General features: G+C 43.8%; 1 protein-coding gene across 2 annotated transcripts in view; it reads right to left on the bottom strand.

Moving 5' to 3' along the window:
• The window catches only part of LOC142493535 (G-protein coupled receptor family C group 6 member A-like), a 46,944-nt gene extending 25,154 nt beyond the window's left edge, over positions 1-21,790 (bottom strand). For both annotated transcript variants that reach the window (XM_075597706.1, XM_075597707.1), the window contains exon 1: positions 21,531-21,790. Coding sequence is in view for 1 of the 2 variants with exons in the window: in XM_075597707.1 (XP_075453822.1) it covers positions 21,531-21,721 (191 nt within the window). In the remaining variant the exon portion in view is untranslated. The remainder of the gene's footprint in view (positions 1-21,530) is intronic.
• Positions 21,791-24,053: the final 2,263 nt, after the last annotated feature.

Genomic DNA, 24,053 nt, shown 5'->3' with positions numbered 1-24,053 from the left:
TATCTCCTACTTAAGGAATGGGGCCAGTTCTATCAACTCGTTCAGTCCCCCTGATGCTTTACTTCCCAACGTGTATATCCAGAATTGCTCTCTTTGAAGTAGTTTCAAATCAGGATCCCCTCTCTGAGGGTCACTTGAAACCACCTCAACACCATTAAAATGTAGTCCATTTGGTTTACCGTGGTGATGGGTCAAAAAATGTTGTGATAAATTGTGTATCTTTTTACCTTTCTCACGGTTACACTGAGCATTCTTGATCCCATTAATGTGCTCACCAATTCTAACTTTAAGGGGTCTTATGGTTTTCCCCACATATCTCAGGTTACAGGGACAGTCTATAACGTATACCACAAAGGTTGTAAGGCAACTGATAAAGTGTGTGATTGGATGTTCTTTTGCTCTAATGTCACATGTACTTTTGTCACGTGACATATACAGTGGCGGCTGACCTGAGTCTAAATCGGCTAGATCCGCGGCTCTCAGATTATCTCGGTCAGGTGCGTCTTTTTTTTTTTTTGTCCGGAGTGAATTGCGTTATTTTAGCACTCGTGATATTAGCATTTTATTCTCGCTGTCTGCAATACTGCAATGCCGTGTAAAAACTCAGGGGGGCGTTTGCGAGCTGTTGTCTTGGAAGTCTAATACCTTCGCAGTAATTCTAAATTTGCATATTTAAAGTAAACATGCATTTGCAGTGCTGTACAGTACAGTATGTCTCATTTGAAAATTGGTGAAACGCATAGGCGTGTACAGTACTGTAAGAGTGTCACATTTTGGCATATACAGCGCTCTCCCCTCGCTCAGGATAATTAACTGCACTGCAGGGTATTTCAACTTCATATCTTCTCTACAATGCAGTACATCTCTCCCACACCATTCCTTTGAACGTGTGTCTGGTTTCAATCACATTCCTGCTTCACAGCAGGTGATTACTGCGCATGCGCCTGTAACTTCGCCCACTACTGCTTGCTTGAGTGAGTGAGTGAGTGAGTGACCAAAAAAAACAAAACATTTTTTTAATTCTAATCTTTTTATTTTTTATTTTCTCCACAAGCCTTCAAAAACCAGGGGAGGGGCGTGTCAATGATTATGATTAAGAAATGCAGATGGGAAAAAGCAGGCACCCAACACACAGGATCAAAAAATGAATAAAGGAAATCCAAAAAAGAGCTTGTTCCCATACAAAATTATTTAATGGACTCTACAAAAAATATATAACAACATTACGGGGTACAGAGCCCCCCACCAACGCGTTTCGAGCGTAAGCTCTTTTTCACCTTGAAAAAGAGCTTACTCTCGAAACGCGTTGGTGGGGGGCTCTGTACCCCGTAATGTTGTTATATATTTTTTGTAGAGTCCATTAAATAATTTTGTATGGGAACAAGCTCTTTTTTGGATTTCCTTTATTCATTTTTTGATCCTGTGTGTTGGGTGCCTGCTTTTTCCCATCTGCATTTCTTGAGAACACAATGAAAAAACGGATGCACACCCCTTATCTGTGGAAGAAAACATCACAATCATGATGATAAGGGTGACAAGCCTACTCAGAGTGAGTTATTATTTCTTTATCTGGACATTCTCCATTCCGATTTAATATGCTGGATCACTTCATTGTGAGGTCCCTTACTACAGTGCTTTTGGGGATCCTAGATCCCTAGACGGTTGAATTTTGGAGTTATATTTGGAGTTGTCATCTGCATTTTGTCTGGGGTATATCCCTTATTCCTCCGCTGGGGAGTTTAACCATAGGATTCTTCAATCAAGCAATTGTGATTTTACCTCATAGGCTTTTGTTTAGAGAACCACACATTTGCTCTTCTTCAATGATTATGATTAGCAGGAATGTAAATAAATATTTATTTTACCAGGAACAAAAAAAATAAATATAAAACGCTTGCCATTGTGTTTTTAATCAGTCCCCAGCAGAGCATCACCTCTCTATGCGCCTGCATGATTGAGTGTGACCAAAAAAATAAAAATGTATTATTAATTTTTAATTGTAATTTTCTCCACAAGCCTGCAAAAACAATCTTGATATTACGATATTCAATCTGTGCTGTAAGCTTTTGACTGCGACCCTGTGCGTTTGACTGCACATGGTTGATTTGTGTGCTTTTTATGTACTGTATTTGGGGGTGTAGGGATCAAATTATCATGATGAACTGCCTTTTGAAATTACTGTACTGTATGTAATTTCTTTGAACTGCTGCACAGCTAATCCTTCATGCAGCCCCCTCCCCCACGCACACACACAAGGCTCGCTCAAGGTTTTGAAACTCTTATCGACAGACACCCCCACAGAGTCATTCATTTTTTGAAGCTAGTCATTGTGTTTTTAATCCGTCCCTAGCCGAGCTAAAAAGCCTCACTGCACCTGCGTGTAATGCTCTTTGAGATGGGAGCTAGCTGATTACTGTGCATGACTCACCCAACCCCCCCCCCCCCCCTCCACAGAGTCATTAATTTTCTGAAGCTAGTCATTGTGTTTTTAATCCGTCCCTAGCCGAGCTAAAAAGCCTCACTGTGCCTGCGTGTAATCCTCTTTGAGATGGGAGCTAGCTGATTACTGCGCATGACTCACCCAACCACCCCCCTCCTCAGAGTCATTAATTTTCTGAAGCTAGTCATTGTGTTTTTAATCCGTCCCTAGCCGAGCTAAAAAGCCTCACTGCGCCTGGTTGTAATCCTCTTTGAGATGGGAGCTAGCTGATTACTGCGCATGACTCACCCAACCCCCCCACTCCACAGAGTCATTAATTTTCTGAAGCTAGTCATTGTGTTTTTAATCCGTCCCTAGCCGAGCTAAAAAGCCTCACTGCGCCTGCTTGTAATCCTCTTTGAGATGGGAGCAAGCTGATTACTGCGCATGACTCACCCAACCCCCCCCCCCCAACCCTTTCAGGCTTTGTTTACGGTAACGCTTTGGAAAATCCCTTCTCGAATTTGAAATGTAAATCTGATTTGCACAGCATTGTGAGAATTGAGAGTTAAAAAAAAATTAACTGATTCATGTTGTTTTGTCATTCATTCTTTTTCTTTGGTGTACTGTAGGTGTGTGTGGGGGGGGGGGTTGTTGTCAATGATTATGATTAGCAGGAATTTAAATAAATATTTATTTTATTTTATCAGGAACCAAAAAATACAAATATAAAAATAATCATGAATAATACATAATGCAGTCTTTATTAAGTTCTTCTGGCAGATTAAAATTGGATAAACATTTATAAAACATTTATAAAAAATGGATAAACATGAATAATGTACATTTATAATAATATTATTTAATAATATATAATTTATAATATATATATAGTAATATAATGTTTTCCGTCTTTATCTTCTTCCTCATTCTGTGTACAGTACAGTAGTTCATTGAGAGAGGAGAGGTTTTGTGTACATCATTACTGCTGTTTATATACTGTACACTTGACTGTACAAACAGATTAGACTGTACACAACACCCCTCTATCCCCCAGTCCATCCTTTTTTTGCTGAAAAGACAAGAAAACAAAAAATTAGTGCAGTTATGTGCGTACTGTATTATGGCATTGTGTGATGTGTAGTACTACAGTAGATGGCTGGTGCTGCTTTCTCTGGAAAGAAAAACATTGAGCAGTTAGGTGCATACTGTATTATGGCATTGTGTACTGTATAGCTACTCCACATTGGACTACAGTTAAATACTACTGTATGTAACCAGATGGCTGGTGCTGCTCTCTCTGGAAAGAAAAAAATTGAGCAGTTACTCTACTGTAGGTGCATACTGTATTATGGCATTATGGCATTGTGTGTGCAGTTACAGTAGTACTGTCAAACTAGTCTATACTGAAACTACTGTATAATCTGACTACTGTTAAATACTATGTAACCAGATGGCTGGTGCTGCTCGCTCTGGAAAGAAAAAAATTAGGCAGTTACTGTACTGTAGGTGCATACTGTATTATGGCATTATGGCATTGTGTATGCAGTTAGTACTGTCAAACTAGTCTATACTGGAACTACTGTATACTCTGACTATTAGGAAAGAAAAAATCTGTGCCATACTTACCTGTATAATACTGCACTTACAATACTACAGTACAGTACTACTTTCCTGATGCTTGCCCATTACGCGCGATCACAATGGGCAACACAGTCGCAATATGGTTAATTACTCAAATTTGAGTACGCCCACTTTCAACACCTGTAACTGGTCGCCATGCATAAAAGGTTACACACTTTGCATAGCCCACCACTCGATGATCTTTATCTGAACTTGCCCTTGTCCAGATACTGCATTGTGCCATCTGCTTCCATGGAGCAACCCCGATTCTACGGACGCAGGAACCCACTCGCCTCTGCCGTGTCTGTCATGCAGAAAAAGCGAAAGGCGGCAGCCGTTTCCACGCCAAGGCCAAAGCGACAGGCTAAGGCCAATAAAGAAAACCTTCTGCTTACCCCAAAGGCTAATGGTTTTAATAGACATCAGCCTTATTATGTCAAGAAGAAATACAGTGATGTACACTCCATGCAAAACAAATGGCAGCCAACCCATCAAACCCGCAGACCACTTCCATACGCTTCGACGACTCTGCCGCCGCTGTCCCAGAAATTTTCAGCCCGTCTTCTCCCCTAATCGTCCTTGACGCTGCCGCCGCCCTCCCGGAAACCCACAGGCCATCTTCGCCAGTTCTATTCGATGACGCTGCCGCTGGTGCCTCTAAAATCCACGGGTCACTTTCTCCTTTGTGCTTAGACGACTCTGCCACTTCTCGCCCGGAAATCCAGAGGTCACTTTCTCCATCCCTCTTCGACGACGCTGCCGCATCTCCTCTCCCAGATATCCGCAGGTCACCTCCTCCACCCTTTTTCGATGACGCTGCCGCTTCTCTCCATGGAACCCCCATCTCATACTCCATAGCACCCATCCACCAAGATGTCCATGGCACGCCATGCACAAGAAGCAGCTCGTTAGACGGATGCTGAATGGGATAAGTGTGGATATCCCCGGGAACTCTATTTTGCTGACAAAGATAGATCTGCTTCTGGAGACCATGCTAACTATGGAACAACGGATGCTAAATATGGATCAATGGATGGATCGACGGATGGAAAAGATAGAGGCTGACATAGCAGGGATACATCATTTGTTCGTGTTCATGCCCCTGTTTCCCCGACGCCGGACCATGAGGGTGGCATGGATGTGATGAATGAAAGCATCGACCACCTTCCATCACCAAGCGCACCCCTACCCAAGAAGATTTTGTGTACATGTATGCCGTTGAGGAGGACATGACAATCCCGTCAAGACCACGCCAGGAGACAACACGGCGACCAAGACAGGAGGAAAGCTTCCTCCCAGACAACCTACCCTCGCCCGCCGCCATAAGCACACCCGCTAACAGAAGACCTACATTCGCTCGCATCAATACGGAGCCTGACATCAGCCTGCGCGATATGCCACCGGCACTCAGGGAGAAGTATAGGGTGATGAGTGCTGGTGCACCCCACAAATATGCCTTGTTACTTTTTAAGCACCATGTGCCCTACTTGTTGTACTGCAACTGGGCCTTCAAAGTGAACTACGAAGGAAATCGCCTAAAAAAGGCGTTTCCTGACAATGTAAGAAAGACCATTCTGGATGAATTGTGGCGCTATTTTTCAATTACAGATCCTGTAATGAAAGGCGTTCGAGACTGCATTAATCGCGTTTTGCGCCATGCAAGGCATCGGCCATGGAAGGACAATCTGGTGGGGTACACATTTGAGTGAGTGTTCAACTGTTGAAAATGTTTTGTAAATGTTTTGTTCCAGTCCCCGAGGGCCGCACACAGGCCCGGTTTTCAAAGGTTACTCTGAAAACCGGGCCTTTTTGCTGCACTCGAGGCCTGAAGTGGTGCAGGCCTCACTGACTGTTCTTCACACCATCCCACTGTAAATGTTTTGACTTGCCGTTCTTTATCAAAGGAGATGTTGCGTTTTGTATATTTTATGAATAAATAATTTTTTTTAATCACAGGTAAGACCATACTGTTGTGTTGAACTGTACTGAACATGTTTTGACCTGCTGTACTTAAATAAAGGAAATGTTGTGTGTTTTAACTTGTATTAATAAAAAAATGTTTGTATTTACTGTACACAAGACCTGCACAATTCCAGTCCCCGAGGGCCACAAACAGACCCGGTTTTCAAAGGTCTCCCTGAAAACTGGGCCTGTCTGCATCACTCGAGGACTGTAGTGTGGTGCAGGCCTGACTGACTGTTCTGCACACCATCCCACTGTAAATGTTTTGACTTGCCGTTCTTTTGTATATTTTATGAATAAAGAATTTTTTTTAATCACATGTGACTGTAAACCATACTGACTGACTGTAAATGTTTTTACTTTCTGTAAATAAATGTTTTCACTAGCAGTAAACCATACACCTGTTGATGTTTTGAATTGCTGTGCACTTAAAATGTTTTTACATTGTACAGTATTTGTAAATAAATGTTTTTGTACTTACTCCACCAATAAAAGAACATGTTGATTTGTTTTAAATTGTTCCATTGGCTCCTTTGATACTTTGTACAAGAGTATTAAAAAAATAGAAGACACATACTGTACTGTACTGTAATACTTGTAGAATAAATGCATACTTTTTATTTTTTCGGGTTTATATACTGTATATAAAAAAGTATTGTATACTGTACGGTCGGAAAACATAAGCATACTGTCCAGGTATTCTATCCTAATCAATAACAACGGCCACTAAACTGTAGACTCCGGTACGTGGTTTTTTAAATCAGATTCAGCAATGTGCAGGCATTGTTACACAAAGCGATATTACTGTATCCATCGAAATCCCTCCATTAGCCGTTTTCTTTTCTGAGGAAAAGCAAAAAGAAAAGTTTTACTGTAATGGTCAGTCCCCTAAAGAAGTTCCCAGTCAGTCCCACCAATAATTTTGTCGGGGGGCGTCTCCTGTTCACATGCGCATGCGCCTACCGTCGATATGATGACACGCATATGCATTTCAAGAAGTTTCTAATGCGCATGCGTCTAGCGTTCCACCGAGTGTCCAGTATCTGCAGTACAGTACTGTAGAAGCCGCTCAGCCAATGATATTGCTTACAGGAGAATTGCTTGACTTTTGAATCGCACCAATATTGATATTTTCAAAATAAAAAAATACGGCAACATTACTCACCATAGAATTTCCCAATCAGCTGGCGCCGGCGCAGGGCCACTGCCAGTCCAGTATTCTTGATCATACACGTTGACAGTTGGCAGCGGGACTACTACACCTGTAGTCAGCTGATGAGGCTGGAAATCGCTTAGGTACATGCAAGCTTGATCGAAACTGAAATCCGGCTCAGGCTGCAGGTATCCGTGCGTGGACACACAGCAAGGGTTGTCACTGACGGTGGGACCGTTATTGGAAGCCGGTGCTGGTGCTGGCGCATTGCTTGCCAGCGACTGTCGTTTATTAGTTGGTTTTAACACGACCTTTCGCCTTTTGCCGTCTGCATGATCATAGATACAGGAAAAAGCCGGTGATACACACCAATACCCACCAATAAATTCGGGATCAATACGATAAAAACATGGATCGCTACATAACCTTTTCCTTATTGCACGCTTCCACACATGAGGAGCTGGCAAAAATTTGTAAAAGTCATAGTTTTCGATAAAATACTGATACATCTGAACAAATGTTGCCATCTTATCATCTGTTGCATTAATCGCGGCCCATATCAAATACGCGTAAGTTCTTTCGGGTTTTTGGAAAACAGGCTGCACTTGAACACTCTTTGTGGCGGGTCTCTGGAGAATAACAGAAACTGGTCTTTGTCTTTCTTTAATATGAAAAGCCTAAATTGATACATTTTTGCAACCTCTTCCTTCAGTCTCAAGGCCAAGTTGCAATAGCACACTGTGGTATCTTTTTTAAATGAAACACCTGCAAGTCGACACATTACTGAAGCGCATGCACATTACAATTCATGAATATCTGCCATCTGGCGGACACGCGAAGAATTGCAACCTATTAAATCCGAACCATTCTCAATAAACGCATGAACCGGCATCAACCGGCATCAACCGCGCATGACCCGTGGCTGAGAACGCAACATGAATGCGGCATGCACCCGGTGAAGTGCGTCGCATTCGGAAAAAAATCCATGAAAAATGCGGTGATGTTTTAGAATAAACGGGGCCACAGCAGTACAGACATACAGACACTTGCCACATGTATTAATCCCTTTGGGTTTTTGTAGAAAGTTCCCACATTGAGGTATGTTTGATGTAGCTTTTTTTATGACACTATGAGCCAGTAAATTTGTAAGATTCCTGGCTTTCCTAAAAGCTATTTTTGGTTTAGATGTTATCTTATCTCGCAAATGGGTCCATTTGGAGGAGACCCCAATGTTTTTGCAATATTCTCCTGATTTTCATTTCCCGTTTACAGAACCCTGTAACAAATAGCGGCATGTCCACATTAATATCTCTTTTCCTAAATTGAGTGGAATTATTTTTGGGGATCAAAAGTTGTTCCCTAGGACAGAGGTGCGCAAACTGGAGGGCACGTCTCCCTGGTGGTGCAATATTGTTTAGGGGTAACACAGGCGGCGGGCGATTTTGAGAGAGAAGCAGAGAGAAATGCAGTTCTGTAGCTGCAATTTCTCCGGCAGCCATTAGGTGGCGCTGTGCTGTACAGCTCATGCAGCGTGTGACAAAGAGAGACATGGAGAGGTGGGAGAAAGAGAGACATGGGGAGGTGGGAGAAAGAGAGACATGGGGAGGTGGGAGAAAGAGAGACATGGAGAGGTGGGAGAAAGAGAGACATGGGGAGGTGGGAGAAAGAGAGACATGGAGAGGTGGGAGAAAGAGAGACATGGAGAGGTGGGAGAAAGAGAGAGATGGGGAGTTGGGAGACATATTGGGGGGAGTGGGAGAGAGAGACATGGAGAGGTGGGAGACATTGAGGGGAGGGGGAGAGAGAGACATGGAGAGGTGGGAGACATATTGGTTGGAGAGAGAGACAGGGAGAGGTGGGAGACATATTGGGGGGAGGGGAGAGAGAGACATGGAGACGTTGGAGATATATTGGGGGAGGGGGAGAGAGACACTGGGGGAAGGTGAGAGAGAAAGACTGGGGGAAGGTGAGAGAGAGAGAGAGAGAGAGAGAGAGAGATACACCGGGGTCAGATGAGAGAGAAAGACACTGGGGGAAGGTGAGAGAGACACTGGGGGAATGTGAGAGAGACACTGGGGAAGGTGAGAGAGACTGGGGGAAGGTAAGAGAGAGAGAGAGACACTGGGGGAAGGTGAGAGAGAAAGACACAATGGCGAGAGAGAGTGTGAGAGTGAGTGTGTGTGTGTGTGTGTGTGTGTTTTCTGGAACCGGAGGAGGTGGTTCCAGCTAAACGGAGGAATGAAGGTCAGGCAGAGATGGCAGAATTGAGGGGCTTGGGAGGAGGATGAGTTTTGGGGGGCGGAAGGTTATTCTTTGGGTCAGGGGGGTAAATTGGGAGTATTGATCAGCAGGGTAGATTCATCAGTAGCCCCTTAAGTTTGGTTATGGGGATCCCTGGGCAACATTTAAAACGGGAATAAATGAATAATACATACAACTGGTAGGTAGGAGTGGATGACACTGGGGAAAGCAAATGGGAGAAGGAAAAATAGGAGGGGAAGGGGGAAAAAAGGGGGGGGGAGGTAGTAAAGAGGTGGATAATTGCCCCCTCAAAAGGATTGCCTTTGTGCACCAGAAAAAATTATTACCAGATGCCAACAATAAAATACAGTGATCCAATACTAGTATACTGCCTGCGCGCACGCCTGCAGCCCAAGTGATTTGGGAACTTGGCTGCAGGACATTGTAGACGCGTGCCGGATGTGTCACAAAGCTGGTTCATCCTCATTGGCTGAACCAGCTCACGTGCACTGACGTCATGTGATTTTGATTACATCAGGCAGGGGTGGCCCGAGAAATTTCATGGATGAAAAGGAGGGCTCTGCATAAAAGTTTTGCTCACCCCTGCCCTAGGATACACTACTTTTCTTGATTGATTTATCAATCAATTTTTGGTTATTTCCTTTATTGATGAATCTCTTGGCTATTATTTCAGATTGTTCGACAAAATCTAATACCTGTGAGCAGTTCCTATGAACTCGTAGTAGTTGGCCATATGGAATATTATTAAGCCATTGACGTGAATGATTGCTCTGATAGTCAAGGTATGAATTGATGTCAACCTTTTAAAAAAAGGTTTTGGTGATGATATTATCAACAATCTTCAAATTTAAATCCAATAAATTCATCTCTATGTTGTTACTCTCCCCATTTAACACAATATTCCAATTATTATTATTCAGATAGTTGATAAATATGCTTAGATCATGTGTTGACCCTTCCCAGATGATTAGAATGTCGTCTACAGTACAGTATATACCTTGGATAGTATGTCAGGTATTGACTAAATTCGTTTGGGCTCCAAATGAATTCCAGCTCCCACTTCCCCATAAAGAGTCCCGCATAATTGGGAGCAAAGCGGGTCCCCATGGCCGTCCCAGTGGTCTGGCGATAGAATTGTCCTTCAAATAATAAATAATTATGATGAAGTATAAAAATAATACTACAGTATCTATAATTAATTGTTGTTGAAGAGTTGAAAGGGTGTTATCTTTATATAAATAATAAGTGACTGCTTCAACCCTTTGTGAATGGTGAATAAACGGTGAATAAACTCCTGGGTTGCTTTTTGTAACAGCCGCCGCAACCCCTGCCGGAACCCGCCCGGCTGACGCGTCACACGGCAGACCCACGCGCCCGCGCACTGCCAAGCCGGTGCACGCACGCTCTGAAGGGAGCCGTCAGCGCCTCCCACGGGGAGGAATCTCGGCCGCACGTCTGCGTGATGTCAGCGCTCCGCGCATCGCAAACGTGTGCGGGTTGCCCGGCACCCAATTAGTTACTAGGGAAGCCTGACCTGTAGGCTGTTCAGCTAATTACCTCCCTGACGCCATTAGAGGACCGGATCACACCCCTGCAAGGTAATTGGATCCTTCCTCCATATATACCTACTCCTGTCTGTCCTTCCTTGCTGAGCATAAACCCCTGTTTATGCATTGTGCTCACTGCTGCTGTTTCGTTGTGTCTTGATCCCTGCTTGACCTTTTCCTGTCTGTTCTCTCCTGTCCTGACCTTTGGCTGTTCTTCGGATTCCTACACTCTCCTACGCTTTGACCCCGGCTTCGTCCCTTGACCATTCTACCTTCTCTGACCCTGGACCTTGGCTACGGAAATCTACCATCCTCCACTCTCCAACCCAGAACTACGGCAAGTACCCTGATTACCCTGACCTCTCCAACTCTACTATGCTGTACGACTTGGACTACGTATTCCGGACCGGACAGCGTGGTTGTGGGTCAGTGTCTTTCCATCCCCACCTCAGCCCCGCGGTCTTCAGTCCTGTTTGTGGTGAGCACAGCGTGACACTTTCGCAGTATGTTTTGGGTCATTGTCTGTCTGTAAAGTGAAGTGCCATCCAATCAACTTTGCTGAATTTGGCTGAATCTGAGCAGACAATATATCCTTATACACTTCAGATTTCATCCGGCTGCTCCTGTCTTCTGTCACATCATCAAAAAACACTAATGGATCATGAGCTGTTCCAAACCTTCTACATACTTCTTTCTTCCCATCATTCTGGTACAGGTTGAGCTTAGTTTCATCTGTCCAAAGAATGCTGTTCCAGAACTGGGCTGACTTTATTAGATATTGTTTGGCAAAGTCTAATCTGGCCTTTCTATTCTTGAGGCTTATTAATGGTTTGCACCTTGTGGTGAACCCTCTGTATTTGCTTTCATGAAGTCTTCTCTTTGTGGTAGACTTGGATAATGATATGCCCACCTCCTGGAGAATGTTCTTCACTTGGCTGGATGTTGTGAAGGGTTTTTTCTTTACTATGGAAAGGATCCTACGATCATCCACCACTGTTGTCTTCCGTGAACATCCAGGCCTTTTTGTGTTGCAGAGTTCACCAGTGCGTTCTTTTTTTCTCAGAATGTACCAAACTGTTGATTTGGCCACTCCTAATGTTCCTGCTATCTCTCTGATGGATTTTCTTTTTTTTCTTGCAGTCTAACTATGCCCTGTTTCACTTGCATTGAGAGCTTCTTTGACCGCATGTTGTGGGTTCAAAGCAACAGCTTCCAAATGCGAATGCCACACCTGGAATCAACTCCAGACCTTTTACTTGCTAAATTGATGATGAAATAATGAAGGAACAGCCCACACCTGTCCATGAAACAGCTTTTGCGTAAATTGTCCAATTACTTTTGGTCCCTTAAAAAAGAGGGAACTACATATTAATTAGAGATATAATTCCTAAACCCTTCCTCCAATTTGGATGTGAATATCCTCAAATTAAAACTGATAGACTGCACTTTAAGCCCCTATTCATTATTTAACTGTAACTTGAATTTATTTTGGTACACAGCCGAAATAACAAAACTTGTATCAGTGTCCAATTATTTCCGGACCTAACTGTGTGTATATATAGATATAGATATAGATATATAGATATATTTATATATATATACAGTGTTCGACAAATCCGGTTGCCTGGTTGCCCCTGGCGACCGGATTTGGCACCCTGGCGACTGCCCCTCATGGCCGCACAGCGCATGTGGTTCTTTGCTTGTTTAAAAAAAAAATTAATCCCTCTTCCTGATTGGTGTGACACGACGACGTGCTGCCAGGATTTTATTTTTCCCCTCCAGCAGCCAGGCTGGGAATTGAACCTGCCCTTCCTTTTCAATTCACGTCCTGCAAGTATGAACTCTGTTATTCCCTGCCTCATTATCTGTCTCCAGTGCCTGCGTCCCCCCTTGTGGTTCTATCTTGCCCCCCATGCAGCCTGCTGGCTTGTCCCCTGCGGCCCCGCCGGCATGTCCGCTGCAGCCCCCCTGGCATGTCCAGGAGCAGGGGCAGGCGGGAGGGGGATGCCGGCACGGGAGATGGGCGCAGGGGGATAGCGTGGCAGTGGCTGTTGTGGGGGGAGGAGTGGGGCAGTGGTGGTCGTGGCTGGCGCCCGGTGGGTGCAGCGGGCGGCAGGGGGCTACCTGCTCAGATCGCCTGCCTTCCTCCTTCTCCCCCCAGGTCACTCATCCAAATCTGCATCATGTAGGGTGTGTGTGTAGGACCCCCCCCCCCCCAGTCAGTCACCCAGTCACCCTCCCCTGTCACAGTCACCCTGTCACCTTCCCCTGTCACAGTCACCCTGTCACCCTCCACTTTCACAGTCACCCTGTCACAGTCACCCTGTCACCTTCCCCTGTCACAGTCACCCTGTCACCCTCCACTTTCACAGTCACCCTGTCACAGTTACCCTCCCCTGTCACTGTCACCCTGTCACCCTCCCCTGTCACAGTCACCCTGTCACACTCCTCTATCACAGTCACCCTGTCACCCTCCCCTGTCACAGTCACCCTGTCACCCTCCCCTGTCACCCTCCCCTGTCACCCTGTCACAGTCACCCTGTCACAGTCACCCTGTCACAGTTACCCTCCCCTGTCACTGTCACCCTGTCACCCTCCCCTGTCACCGTCACCCTGTCACACTCCCCTATAACAGTCACCCTGTCACAGTCACCCTGTCACCCTCCCCTGTCACAGTCACCCTGTCACCCTCCCCTGTCACAGTCACCCTGTCACCTTCCCCTGTCACAGTCACCCTGTCACCCTCCACTTTCACAGTCACCCTGTCACAGTCACCCTGTCACCTTCCCCTGTCACAGTCACCCTGTCACCCTCCACTTTCACAGTCACCCTGTCACAGTTACCCTCCCCTGTCACTGTCACCCTGTCACCCTCCCCTGTCACAGTCACCCTGTCACACTCCTCTATCACAGTCACCCTGTCACCCTCCCCTGTCACAGTCACCCTGTCACCCTCCCCTGTCACCCTGTCACAGTCACCCTGTCACAGTCACCCTGTCACAGTTACCCTCCCCTGTCACTGTCACCCTGTCACCCTCCCCTGTCACCGTCACCCTGTCACACTCCCCTATAACAGTCACCCTGTCACAGTCACCCTGTCACCCTCCCCTGTCACAGTCACCCTGTCACCCTCCCCTGTCACAGTCACCCTGTCACACTCCCCTATCACAGTCACCCTGTCACAGTCACCCTGTCACCCTCCCCTGTCACAGTCACCCTGTCACCCTCCCCTGTCCCAGTCATCCTGTCACAGTCACCCTGTCACAGTCACCCTCCCTGTCCCCCTGTCAGTCATCCTCCCTGTCATCCTGTGTCACCCTCCGTCACAATCACCCTCTCCCTGTCACCCTCTGTCGCACCCTCACTCTGTCTGTCTGTCTGTCGCTCTCGCTCTCTCTCTGTCTGTGGCTCTCTGTCTGTCGCTCTCTTTCTCTCTCGGTCTGTCGCTCTCTCTCTCTGTCTGTTGCTCTCTCTCTCTGTGTGTTGCTTTCTCTCTCTCTGTCGCTCTCTCTCTCTGTCTGTTGCTCTCTCTCTCTGTCTGTCGCTCTCTCTCTCTGTCTGTCGCTCTCTCTCTCTGTCTGTCACTCTCTCTCTCTGTCTGTCACTCTCTCTCTCTGTCTGTCACTCTCTCTCTCTGTCTGTCGCTCTCTCTCTCTCTGTCTGTCGCTCTCTCTCTGTCTGTCGCTCTCTCTCTGTCTGTCGCTCTCTCTTTCTGTCTGTCGCTCTCTCTCTCTGTCTGTCACTCTCTCTTTGTCTGTCGCTCACTCTCTCTGTCTGTCGCTCACTCTCTCTCTCACCTGCACCCACACCCTCTCTCTCATCTCCACCCACACTCTCTCTCACCCGCACCCACACTCTCTCTGTCTCTCTGTCACACCTCTCTCTCTCTGTCACACCCACACACACTCTCTCTCACTCTCTCACTCTCTCTCTCTCACAACCACATTTTCTCACACTCTGGATTTGGATTTCTTATTTATCCTGTATATCTTAACTGCCCTATACCTACACCGAAATAACCTATACTGCTTTCTTCCAGATCTAACTCTCGAGCTTCACACGGGAGACATCGGAATCCCCCCTAACCCAGAAGACAGGTAGGGAACACCTCCCCTCCAATGTATAACATTGCGGGAATGAGGGTACCTGGACATTGAGGGACTGCGGATCAGGTAAGATCCCAGGCGGGATTGCTGCTTTAGATATTGTGAAGCGGGGGCCTCCAGGCATTGGTTAAGGGGTTCAGGAAACTAGTCATTCACAGCTGGCTTTTTTTTCTAGTTCCGACATTTACACACACACACACGTAACTATGAAACAAGGACTAATTGTAGTAAAGTATAAATGTAATACAATAAATAAACTGTGTTGTTCTTACTAGGCATTAATTCAATGTGTTTTTTAAAAAGCAGGACAGGGGGTGGGGTGAGGGGCGGGGCTAATGGTGGGCTAGGGGCGGGGCTAAGTGGTAAGTAGATTTTTTTAGTCCGGCGAGTAGAATTTTGAGTGATTTGTCGACCATTTCCCAGAATCCCTTGCTGCAGTGGAAGTGCTGTATGCTGGGTGATAATGGGGAAAGGCGGGGTTGCAGACCTGCCTAAGACATGCAAATGAGCATACAGTTGTATTTGCATATATATATATATATATATATATATATATATATATATATATATGGATGGATGGATGGATATCCTGCACTCCAGTGGTGGAATAGTAATATCTGGTGCTACGGTCATGAAAATACACAGCATACAATACCGAAAAGGTAAAGAGACAAAAGCACTCAGCAGTTCAGTAATGAAAAAATGTATTAAGTACAAAATATACCCTGTTTTCTCCACCTCTTGGGATACGTAAATATACCTACTGACGCTGCTGCCTCATGTGCCTTAAATTTTTATACATGTTTGCAGGATTGTGCTGTGTGTTCATATATACCTAAATATTGTGTGTATTTGAACCTGGACCTAGCCTATACATTGTTTGTTTTTCACACAGGACTGTGACCTTTTACACTGTTATTGAGGCTATTATTGGTATTTACTCCAGCATAACCACTAGTCCTACAGTGTTTGAGAGACTTTTATGTCCTTGTTAGGATTTTAGCTAGGTTCCAGCTCCCCCAGACTCTATATGTGTGTAGGGGGTACACTTCTATCACCCACAAGCCTGCTTTAGAGTTGCACTATTTGTTATGTATTTATGCTAGGGATATTTGTTATTCCATTCCCTGGCTTCCTTCAGTGTTTCTACTCGTTATGTCAGGCACTTCAGTCAGCATATTGTTTTGGTTTACGCACAGGGGATCTATGCCGTGTTTTTAAATTTCTGTGCAATATTTTATTTCTTTTTGTGACATCTAATAAATAAATGTTTTGATATTGCCACGATATACCAGAGTGCTACTACTGCACCGACACACTTTATTCGAGCAAATACCCAGTATGTACCTGGCTGATACCTGGAATGCGCCGCTCCTCACCTCTGACAAGCCCCGTTGTGTTTGCCTTCCCAGCCTGGGTTCATGCCTGGCTGACGGGCGGCTGATCTGTTAAATGATAATGATTAGGATTTAATAGGCTGCAATGCTTCGCGTGTCTACCAGATGGCATAAATTCATGAATTGTAATGCAGTATATATATATATATATACTGTGCAGTATTGCAGCCAGCGGGAATAAAATGCTTCAATCCCTGCCTGGAAAATACCTCAATGCACTCGGGCAGAAAACAGTCACAAACCTCAATACACCCGGGTATACCCGAATTCGTGGGACTAGCCGAGCTCGAATAAAGTGTGTCGCCAGTGTATATGGGCTTCTTTTCTCTTGTCTTTCTCATATACTCCTCTGCCCTGTAGCACCACTGACAAATCTACTAGTATACATATATTTGTCAGTTTTGTGGTTACCTCTATTGTGCAGTCTTGTGGATGCGGGATCTACTCTTTCTCTTAGCTATCATATTTATTGAAGTCGGTATTTAGTCACCTTTACTTGTCTTGTGGATGCGGAATCTCAATTACCTTCAAGTGTTCACAATAGTGTACTCGCAAATACAACTAAGTGCGCATGTGCGCAATGACGTCATCAAAGAGATCCTGTTATGCCTGTGCGTCGCAGGCCTTAAGATTTCAGGGAACTGGCAATAGATTCCCTCCTATGATTATCTGCACATCTGTGGCCAGGCTGGGGAAAAACGCTACCATACAAAGCCACTGCACGTATCAAAGGGTGCTAATGCGCATGCGCAGAGCTTATCTACACTGCCCTGAATTGACGCACATGCGCACTTAGTTGTATTTGCGAGTACACTATTGTGAACACTTGAAGGTAATTGAGATTCTCTGATTTCTCACCTGTTCAGACGGCGCTTTTGGCGGGACAAAAATCCTTTTTAAAGCTTGTTATTCATCCTGCCTACCCCACCGCTCCCAGTTGAAGGCATCTGCCGAAACGCATAGGAGTGGGTGCTGTAGGCAGGATCCCCTGGTTTTTCCCCCCTTAGGGACACGTAATTATGTTTTGAGCCATTGCTCCTTGCTTCCTCTATGACATTATGTGTGTTTGATGCTTAGGTGGTATGTGATACAGGGTATATAGTTTTTGGAGTGTGCCTTTCCAAGTCTTTCACCCATTGCTCCTATTATTGTACAGCTGTACTTCACTTTACAGGGTTTACTGTATATGACTTCCTTGGATTGAACATTGGATGTTATGATTTGTTGACTTGATTATCGCTATTTCCTCCATATCTGAGCCCTTCTCTGCAGCACTTAGGTTCCCCTTGTTTGAAAAAAACACACTTCTTAAATTTGAGACTTCTTGTCCATTTTGATTTGATTGTTAGAGGATTATTGCTAAGCTTTACGTACAGGGGATCTATGCCTGATTTGAATTATTCCATGCTTTTTTTAGATTCTTTGTTTTGTGACAGTTAATTCAATAAAATTTGTATTTGTATATTCAACTGGTATACTAGAGTGCTATTTCTTGGGTCTTCCTTCTCATATCATATCATATCATATCATATCATATATATATACAGTGTTCGACAAACCAATACATTTGCACGCCCCGGGCGAGTGGATTTAACATCGTGGCGAGCTCCTATTGGCCCAAGCAGCACACGTGTGGTACTAGGTGACGAGTAGATTTCTTTGTTCGGCGAGTAGATTTTTTGGTGATTTGTCGACCACTGTATATATATATATATATACACTGCAGGGCCCCTGGTATACGGCGGGATCCGTTCCAGGGGCCCGCCGTATAGTGAAAATCACCGGAAAGCGTATCCGGCGATTTTCAGTTCTGTGTATGCACAGAACTGCGTTTTCGCCGTTCTGCGCATGCGCGGCCTATGGTCTGCGCGCGCAAACTACGGTATGCATGCGCAGATGCTGTCAGCGCATGCGCACCAGGCACAACCGCCCATTCTGCGCATGAGCGACTTAGAATCAAAGATGGCGGCCCTATTCTCGGTGCCGTCGTATCGGCGGATCGCCGAAAAGAGAAGCGCCAAGTAGCGGTGCACTGCTGTATATATATATATATATATATATATATATATATATATTTTTTTTTTTATATATATATATATATTTTATATATATATATTTTATATATCTCTATATATAGATAGATATAGATAGATATATATATGTAGCCAGGTCCTCCAGACTGACCCTCACCTCCATTGTGGTGAGAGAGTTAGGGAAGGTTGCAGGGAGCGCTCCGGTGCACCAGAGGCTCAGCGGCGGCCCGAGCCGCCATTTCTGTATTGCGCATGTGCAGTAGTTCCGTAGGCATCGGCGACACAAGAGAGGTCGTGCATGCGCAGCAAGTGGTTGTGCGAGCGCGCGAAGCATTGACCAACCAGAGGAGGTTTAGCGTTGGGGACTACAAGTCCCAGAAGCCTCAGCAGGAGCAGGTGACGGCCGGGAGCCAATAGGGCGAGGAGACTGAGCAGGGAGAGGTTAGGAGGTTGCGCAGGGGAGCACGTTAGACAGAGAAGACCGGGAAGGGGAAGAGGTAGGAGCTCAGTGTGTAGAGAGGCAAGTAGCCTCTACACTAGGCACGTATACCCCCAGGCCCATATAGGCCCTGAGTCCCAGTCAGTCAGAGTTAAAGTAGGGACAGGCCCTAGACTAGGGACCTGTCACGTTAGTGAGAGAAGTTGTTAAAGGCACAGAGACTGTCACGGCACCATCCCAGAGGTTTGGGACCAGATCTCTTCAGGCATATCATCAGCCATCCGGGTGAGATCGCCCCGGAAGGTACCACAGACAGATCTGCGTCGTTGGATCCTTTGTGAAGTCTGTTGGCGGGCCCGAGCGCTTGTAACATCCATTAAGTGCACCAACTATAATATCATTCATACGAGTGACTGCGCAGTCACACACATACACTCACTTTGGGGTATTGGACACGGTGTGGGAACACGGTGAAGGGGTCGCGTCCTGCGAGACGCGTTAGTATTGTGTCTCCTTGAAGAGTAACACCAATAGGAATTAAATATATGCATGGTTATGGTTACCGCTAGTAAAGCTACTGTTTCTTTTATATGCTGTGTGAGTAGTACTGTATTATTGTCCTGTGAGGAACAACTCCCGCTCTGCTGGGAGCCGTCACAGGTGGAGGTGCTGCACTTGGTAAGAGATTATCCCTACATATACATTGCCCCAGGCTCTCCATGGCAGAGGCTTAGGGCCCATGCGAGCCAACAGGTTAGACAGCATTGGTAGCATACTGCAATCAGAAGGAAACAGGGCTACATATATATATATAGATATAGATATATATAGATATATATAGATATGTATACACTATCTTGTCATACATACATTGATATTATTATATAATTTCTCAATGGATGTAGAGGAACATCTAGCCCTACAATATTACCTAGTATAGATTCAGTTTACATAAAAAATTACACTATTCAAAAATGTCTGCTAACTCCTATTTTGCTTTTTGCAAAATATTAATTTATTACCCTTAAACATAGTTGTCTTATCTGTTTAAGTCATTGTGTTACATAATACCATCACATGCATTGCTGGAAACCCTAATTTTTTCAGTCACTATATTAAAAAAATGAACAAGAACTTTTTATCACATTGCTGGGATCACTTGCTGGGATATATTTGTCCCTATTCCAATCATGTCACTCTTGTGTATGTATATATATATATATATGTATGTCTTTATTTATATAGCGCCATTAATGTCAATAGCGCTTCACAGTAGTAATACACGACTATCATATAAATAACAAAGAATATAAATAACACATAAAGAGGAGAAGTGCTTCAGACATAAAATTAACATTTTGGAAAAGGAGTCCCTGCTCCAAAGAGCTTACAATCTAATTACAGTATAATCTCTTTATAACATATATCATAGTACTGTATGTAGCACTGATTATTCCGTCTCCTATTCCATATGTTAGCCCATTGTGATTGGAATATCTGACTAAATATTGTCTATTGAATTATTATATAGTCCAGATATTATTTCTTCATCTAATGTTGCCGATTAAATTAATCAATGTTAAATATCAAATTCATATTCTATTTTCTCATAAGGTTATCTGACTAAATTTTTTTTTACCGTTTATACAGAGATAGGATCCTATATATCTTTTTTTGAGTTTTCGTAGTGAGAACCAAAAAATGATTTTTCAAAAACGAATAGAATGATCAAGTAATTATTTCTTTATTATGAGCAATTGCAACCAAATCAAATGAGTCAGTCTCAATGGCTTAGTCTGACCCCCAAAACATTAAAACATCTTAGCCACTGGATAAATTACACCATTTTTATACAGCAAAGCTAATGTAATTCCCATATAAGGAATACAATAAAATGTAATGCCAAGATAAACTATTTCTGCTTTTCACCCACCATTTCTACAAAAAACAACTCTTATCTTGTTAGTTACATATGACCCTGGAGTTGCTAACAGTAACCAATCTCTCTCTAAACATTCTAGTGTGTCTAACTTTCCCCATCCTTCTCAGACATTCTTTTGCAAGCTATTCACAAACTGATTAACCCTTTCATCACCAGGTCAGTCTTGGCAAACCATAATGTGTCTCAAAAGACCCCATACCATAATCAAATTCTCCCAGCCCAATTTCCGCACTTCCACTTCCAAGTCCAATATTGCCATTCTGCCATTAATATTTATCAAATGATGTACCCAAAATAAATTTGGGCTAATTAATAAATTCCAATTCCATTTTTTGTATGAGTAATTTGATATGATATTCTTGCCTAATCTATATATACATCCGAAAAAAAACAATAAAAATACATTTACCCCGTACAAATGAAATCATCTGCATTAGCGTGCTCTAATACATTAAATTAATTACATACAGTAGGCCATATGCATAAAAAGATAAGCAGTAAGTGAGGAATATCCAAAATAAGTCCCATCAATTATTACACAAAGAATAGATAAACATTTACAATTGTGGTTGCAGACCTTATCCCTTCTTTTTGGCTATTGTGTTCATCAAAACCATCAGAAAAACAAAACAATAAAAATACACTTACCCGGTACAAATGAAATCATCTGCATTAGTGCGCTCTAATAAATTAAAAACTCCTTTATGAATGGGAAAGATTCCTCCTATCATGATGTCCCCAGGTAGCCGAGCTATTGCTTGTTCATGGATGTCACAGGATGGAACTAATCTCCAGAGGAAACAAGAAGCAAGTACGTAAACCAGTACATTTAGTAACATGATTATGGTAGACGTGCCCTGCAGAGCATCTGATGTTCATCATGAGCAAGAAAGCACTACCAACAATAACATCAGAGTATCCTGGCTCTTCTTTACACTCAATAGGCGTGGAAAACAAAATGCTGGTTTTCTAGGTCAAGTGTAATAAATATTCATGGGAAATATTTTAGAATGATGGCAAGCATTCCAAGCTAAATTTACCGTCTGCATTTTAGACATTTCCTGCTTGGTAGCTTACAGAAATACTTTATCTGGTCTAATGTAATGATTCAGACAAACAAGGGATTCACTTAAAATGTAGAAGTAACTATACTTAACTTTGATAGTAAAAGTTTATGACGTAATTTAAAACATAACATTTATTGTTGTTTAACTAAAAAGGGATATGTCGCACAAATAAAATAATAAAAACTAGTTCTAGGTATTGGATATATAAACCTGTCTGGTTCAGTCTTATAAGGAAAGGTATCTTGTATGTGGCACTGATACATCTGTTCTCACTCTTACATATGCAGATTGCATAAGGAATATATCTGATCTTTTAATATCAACAAATTTAAAATCATTTGAGCAATAAGTACTGTGGTAAACCTGACACCCATACTGTGTATATAGTACCTAATGTATTTTCTACAATATGAGGTTACCTTTCCTTATAAGACTGAACCAGACAGCTTTATATATCCAATACCTAGAACTGTTTTTTTTATTTTTTTATTTGTGCGACAGATCCCTTTTTAGTTAAACAACAATAAATGTTATGTTTTAAATTGCATGTCATAAACTTTTGATACTGTAGTGTGCCAGATAGGGAGTCTTTACTATAGTACTTCTTTGTACTAATTGTTTCTCTTGTGCTATATCTCTTAGGCAGCACATCGTTATTGGACAGGTTTGAGCGGGGCCGCCATTTATCCATTGATAGTAAATAACAGCAATGATAAAAATAGTGGAGAGGCATTAGCTCGTGCTGAGGGTCCCCTCCTGAAGTTAAAGTATTTTGTGTTAGGGGTGGTTGGCATGTGTAAGGTGAGGTGGAGCTATCAGGAGTCTAGTTATGTAAGTGGAGGTACCTATGGGATGGGCCCTTTCTTCATAAGCCGACATCAGGAGCCCCTTCATTAGCTGACATCAGGAACTGGGATAACAGGTAGCAATGGCAGAGCACTGGAGCTTGAGGAGGAATCAGGCCTGATAGATATTGAGGCAGTCAGTGTGGGGTGAGCAGAGACCGGCGGTATCAAGAATCTGGGGTCCTGGTGGCAGGCCTGTTGGAAGAGGCACATAGGAAGGACCCTGGCTGGAGTGGTAATTGGGTGATTAAGCAGATTAGGTGTTCAGGTGCAATGAGCGCAGTGAGTGCCGAGCAGCCGAGAGAATCGTGAGGTGGGGATCTTCTTTGGTTGGCAGCTGAGGAGGGTAAAGGAGGCCAATTATGGACCCTCTGGTGGCCATGGAAGAATCAAGGAGTGGCAGAGATTAAACAGGGAAAGGGTATGTGTGTGGGGGGGGTAGGATGTGGGAGGCCCGGATATGAAAGAGTTGGTCTCTCCTCATTGGGTTTCAGGCATGGGGACGATTTAGTGGAGAGGCAAGGAGTTTTTATCTACCACCATCCTGAAGGTGTCAGCATGGGGTTAGAGTCCAGGTGGCTTTGGAGCAGGTCAGACAGAAGATTGTGTCATTACTCACCAGCCGAAAGCTGTGAACTATGCAGGTGCAGATCTTGTCGGCAGAGGTACAGATATGCTGGGAGTGTGGAGCATGAATGGGGGGAAGAGTGGAGAGATGATGAGCATGCTAAGGGAGATTTTGGTATGGCTGGACACAAGGACCGGCAGATTTTAGGTAGTTCCTAAGGCCTGTGTCACAGCCTGCTGGTGCAGTGAAAATAAACATCCCAAGAGTGTGAAAATACGAAATAAAGATTATTTGTATATAGTGTCCAATAAATTTGTCTGACACAGTTTTTTGCAGTTCCAATTCTTTATTCTTCCTAGAGGCTGTTACAACAAGCTTTAGGAAAATGTAGGCAATATTTCTCTTGACGTGTACCAAATTTCTTTTAATCTACTGTATATCTTTAAATACATTGGTAACCTGATTCCATAAGTAATCCCAGATATCCAAACACCCTGAATCATTGGGTGGGACAAAATATATACCGTATTTGCCTGTAACTGGATAAAATCCATATTACTTTACGTAAAAAACCCTTCAAACTATTATAGTAAATAGTTAAATATCAGGTTACTTGCGTACTCTGAAGCTTCAATAATAGGACCGTCCAGAAGTAACCACTCATGCACTAGTTTAATATCCCCCCTCAGGT

The sequence above is a fragment of the Ascaphus truei genome, chromosome 4, assembly GCF_040206685.1.
Source record: "Ascaphus truei isolate aAscTru1 chromosome 4, aAscTru1.hap1, whole genome shotgun sequence".
Classification (NCBI taxonomy): Eukaryota; Metazoa; Chordata; class Amphibia; order Anura; family Ascaphidae; genus Ascaphus; species Ascaphus truei.
This window is presented reverse-complemented; position numbering and strand designations above follow the sequence as displayed.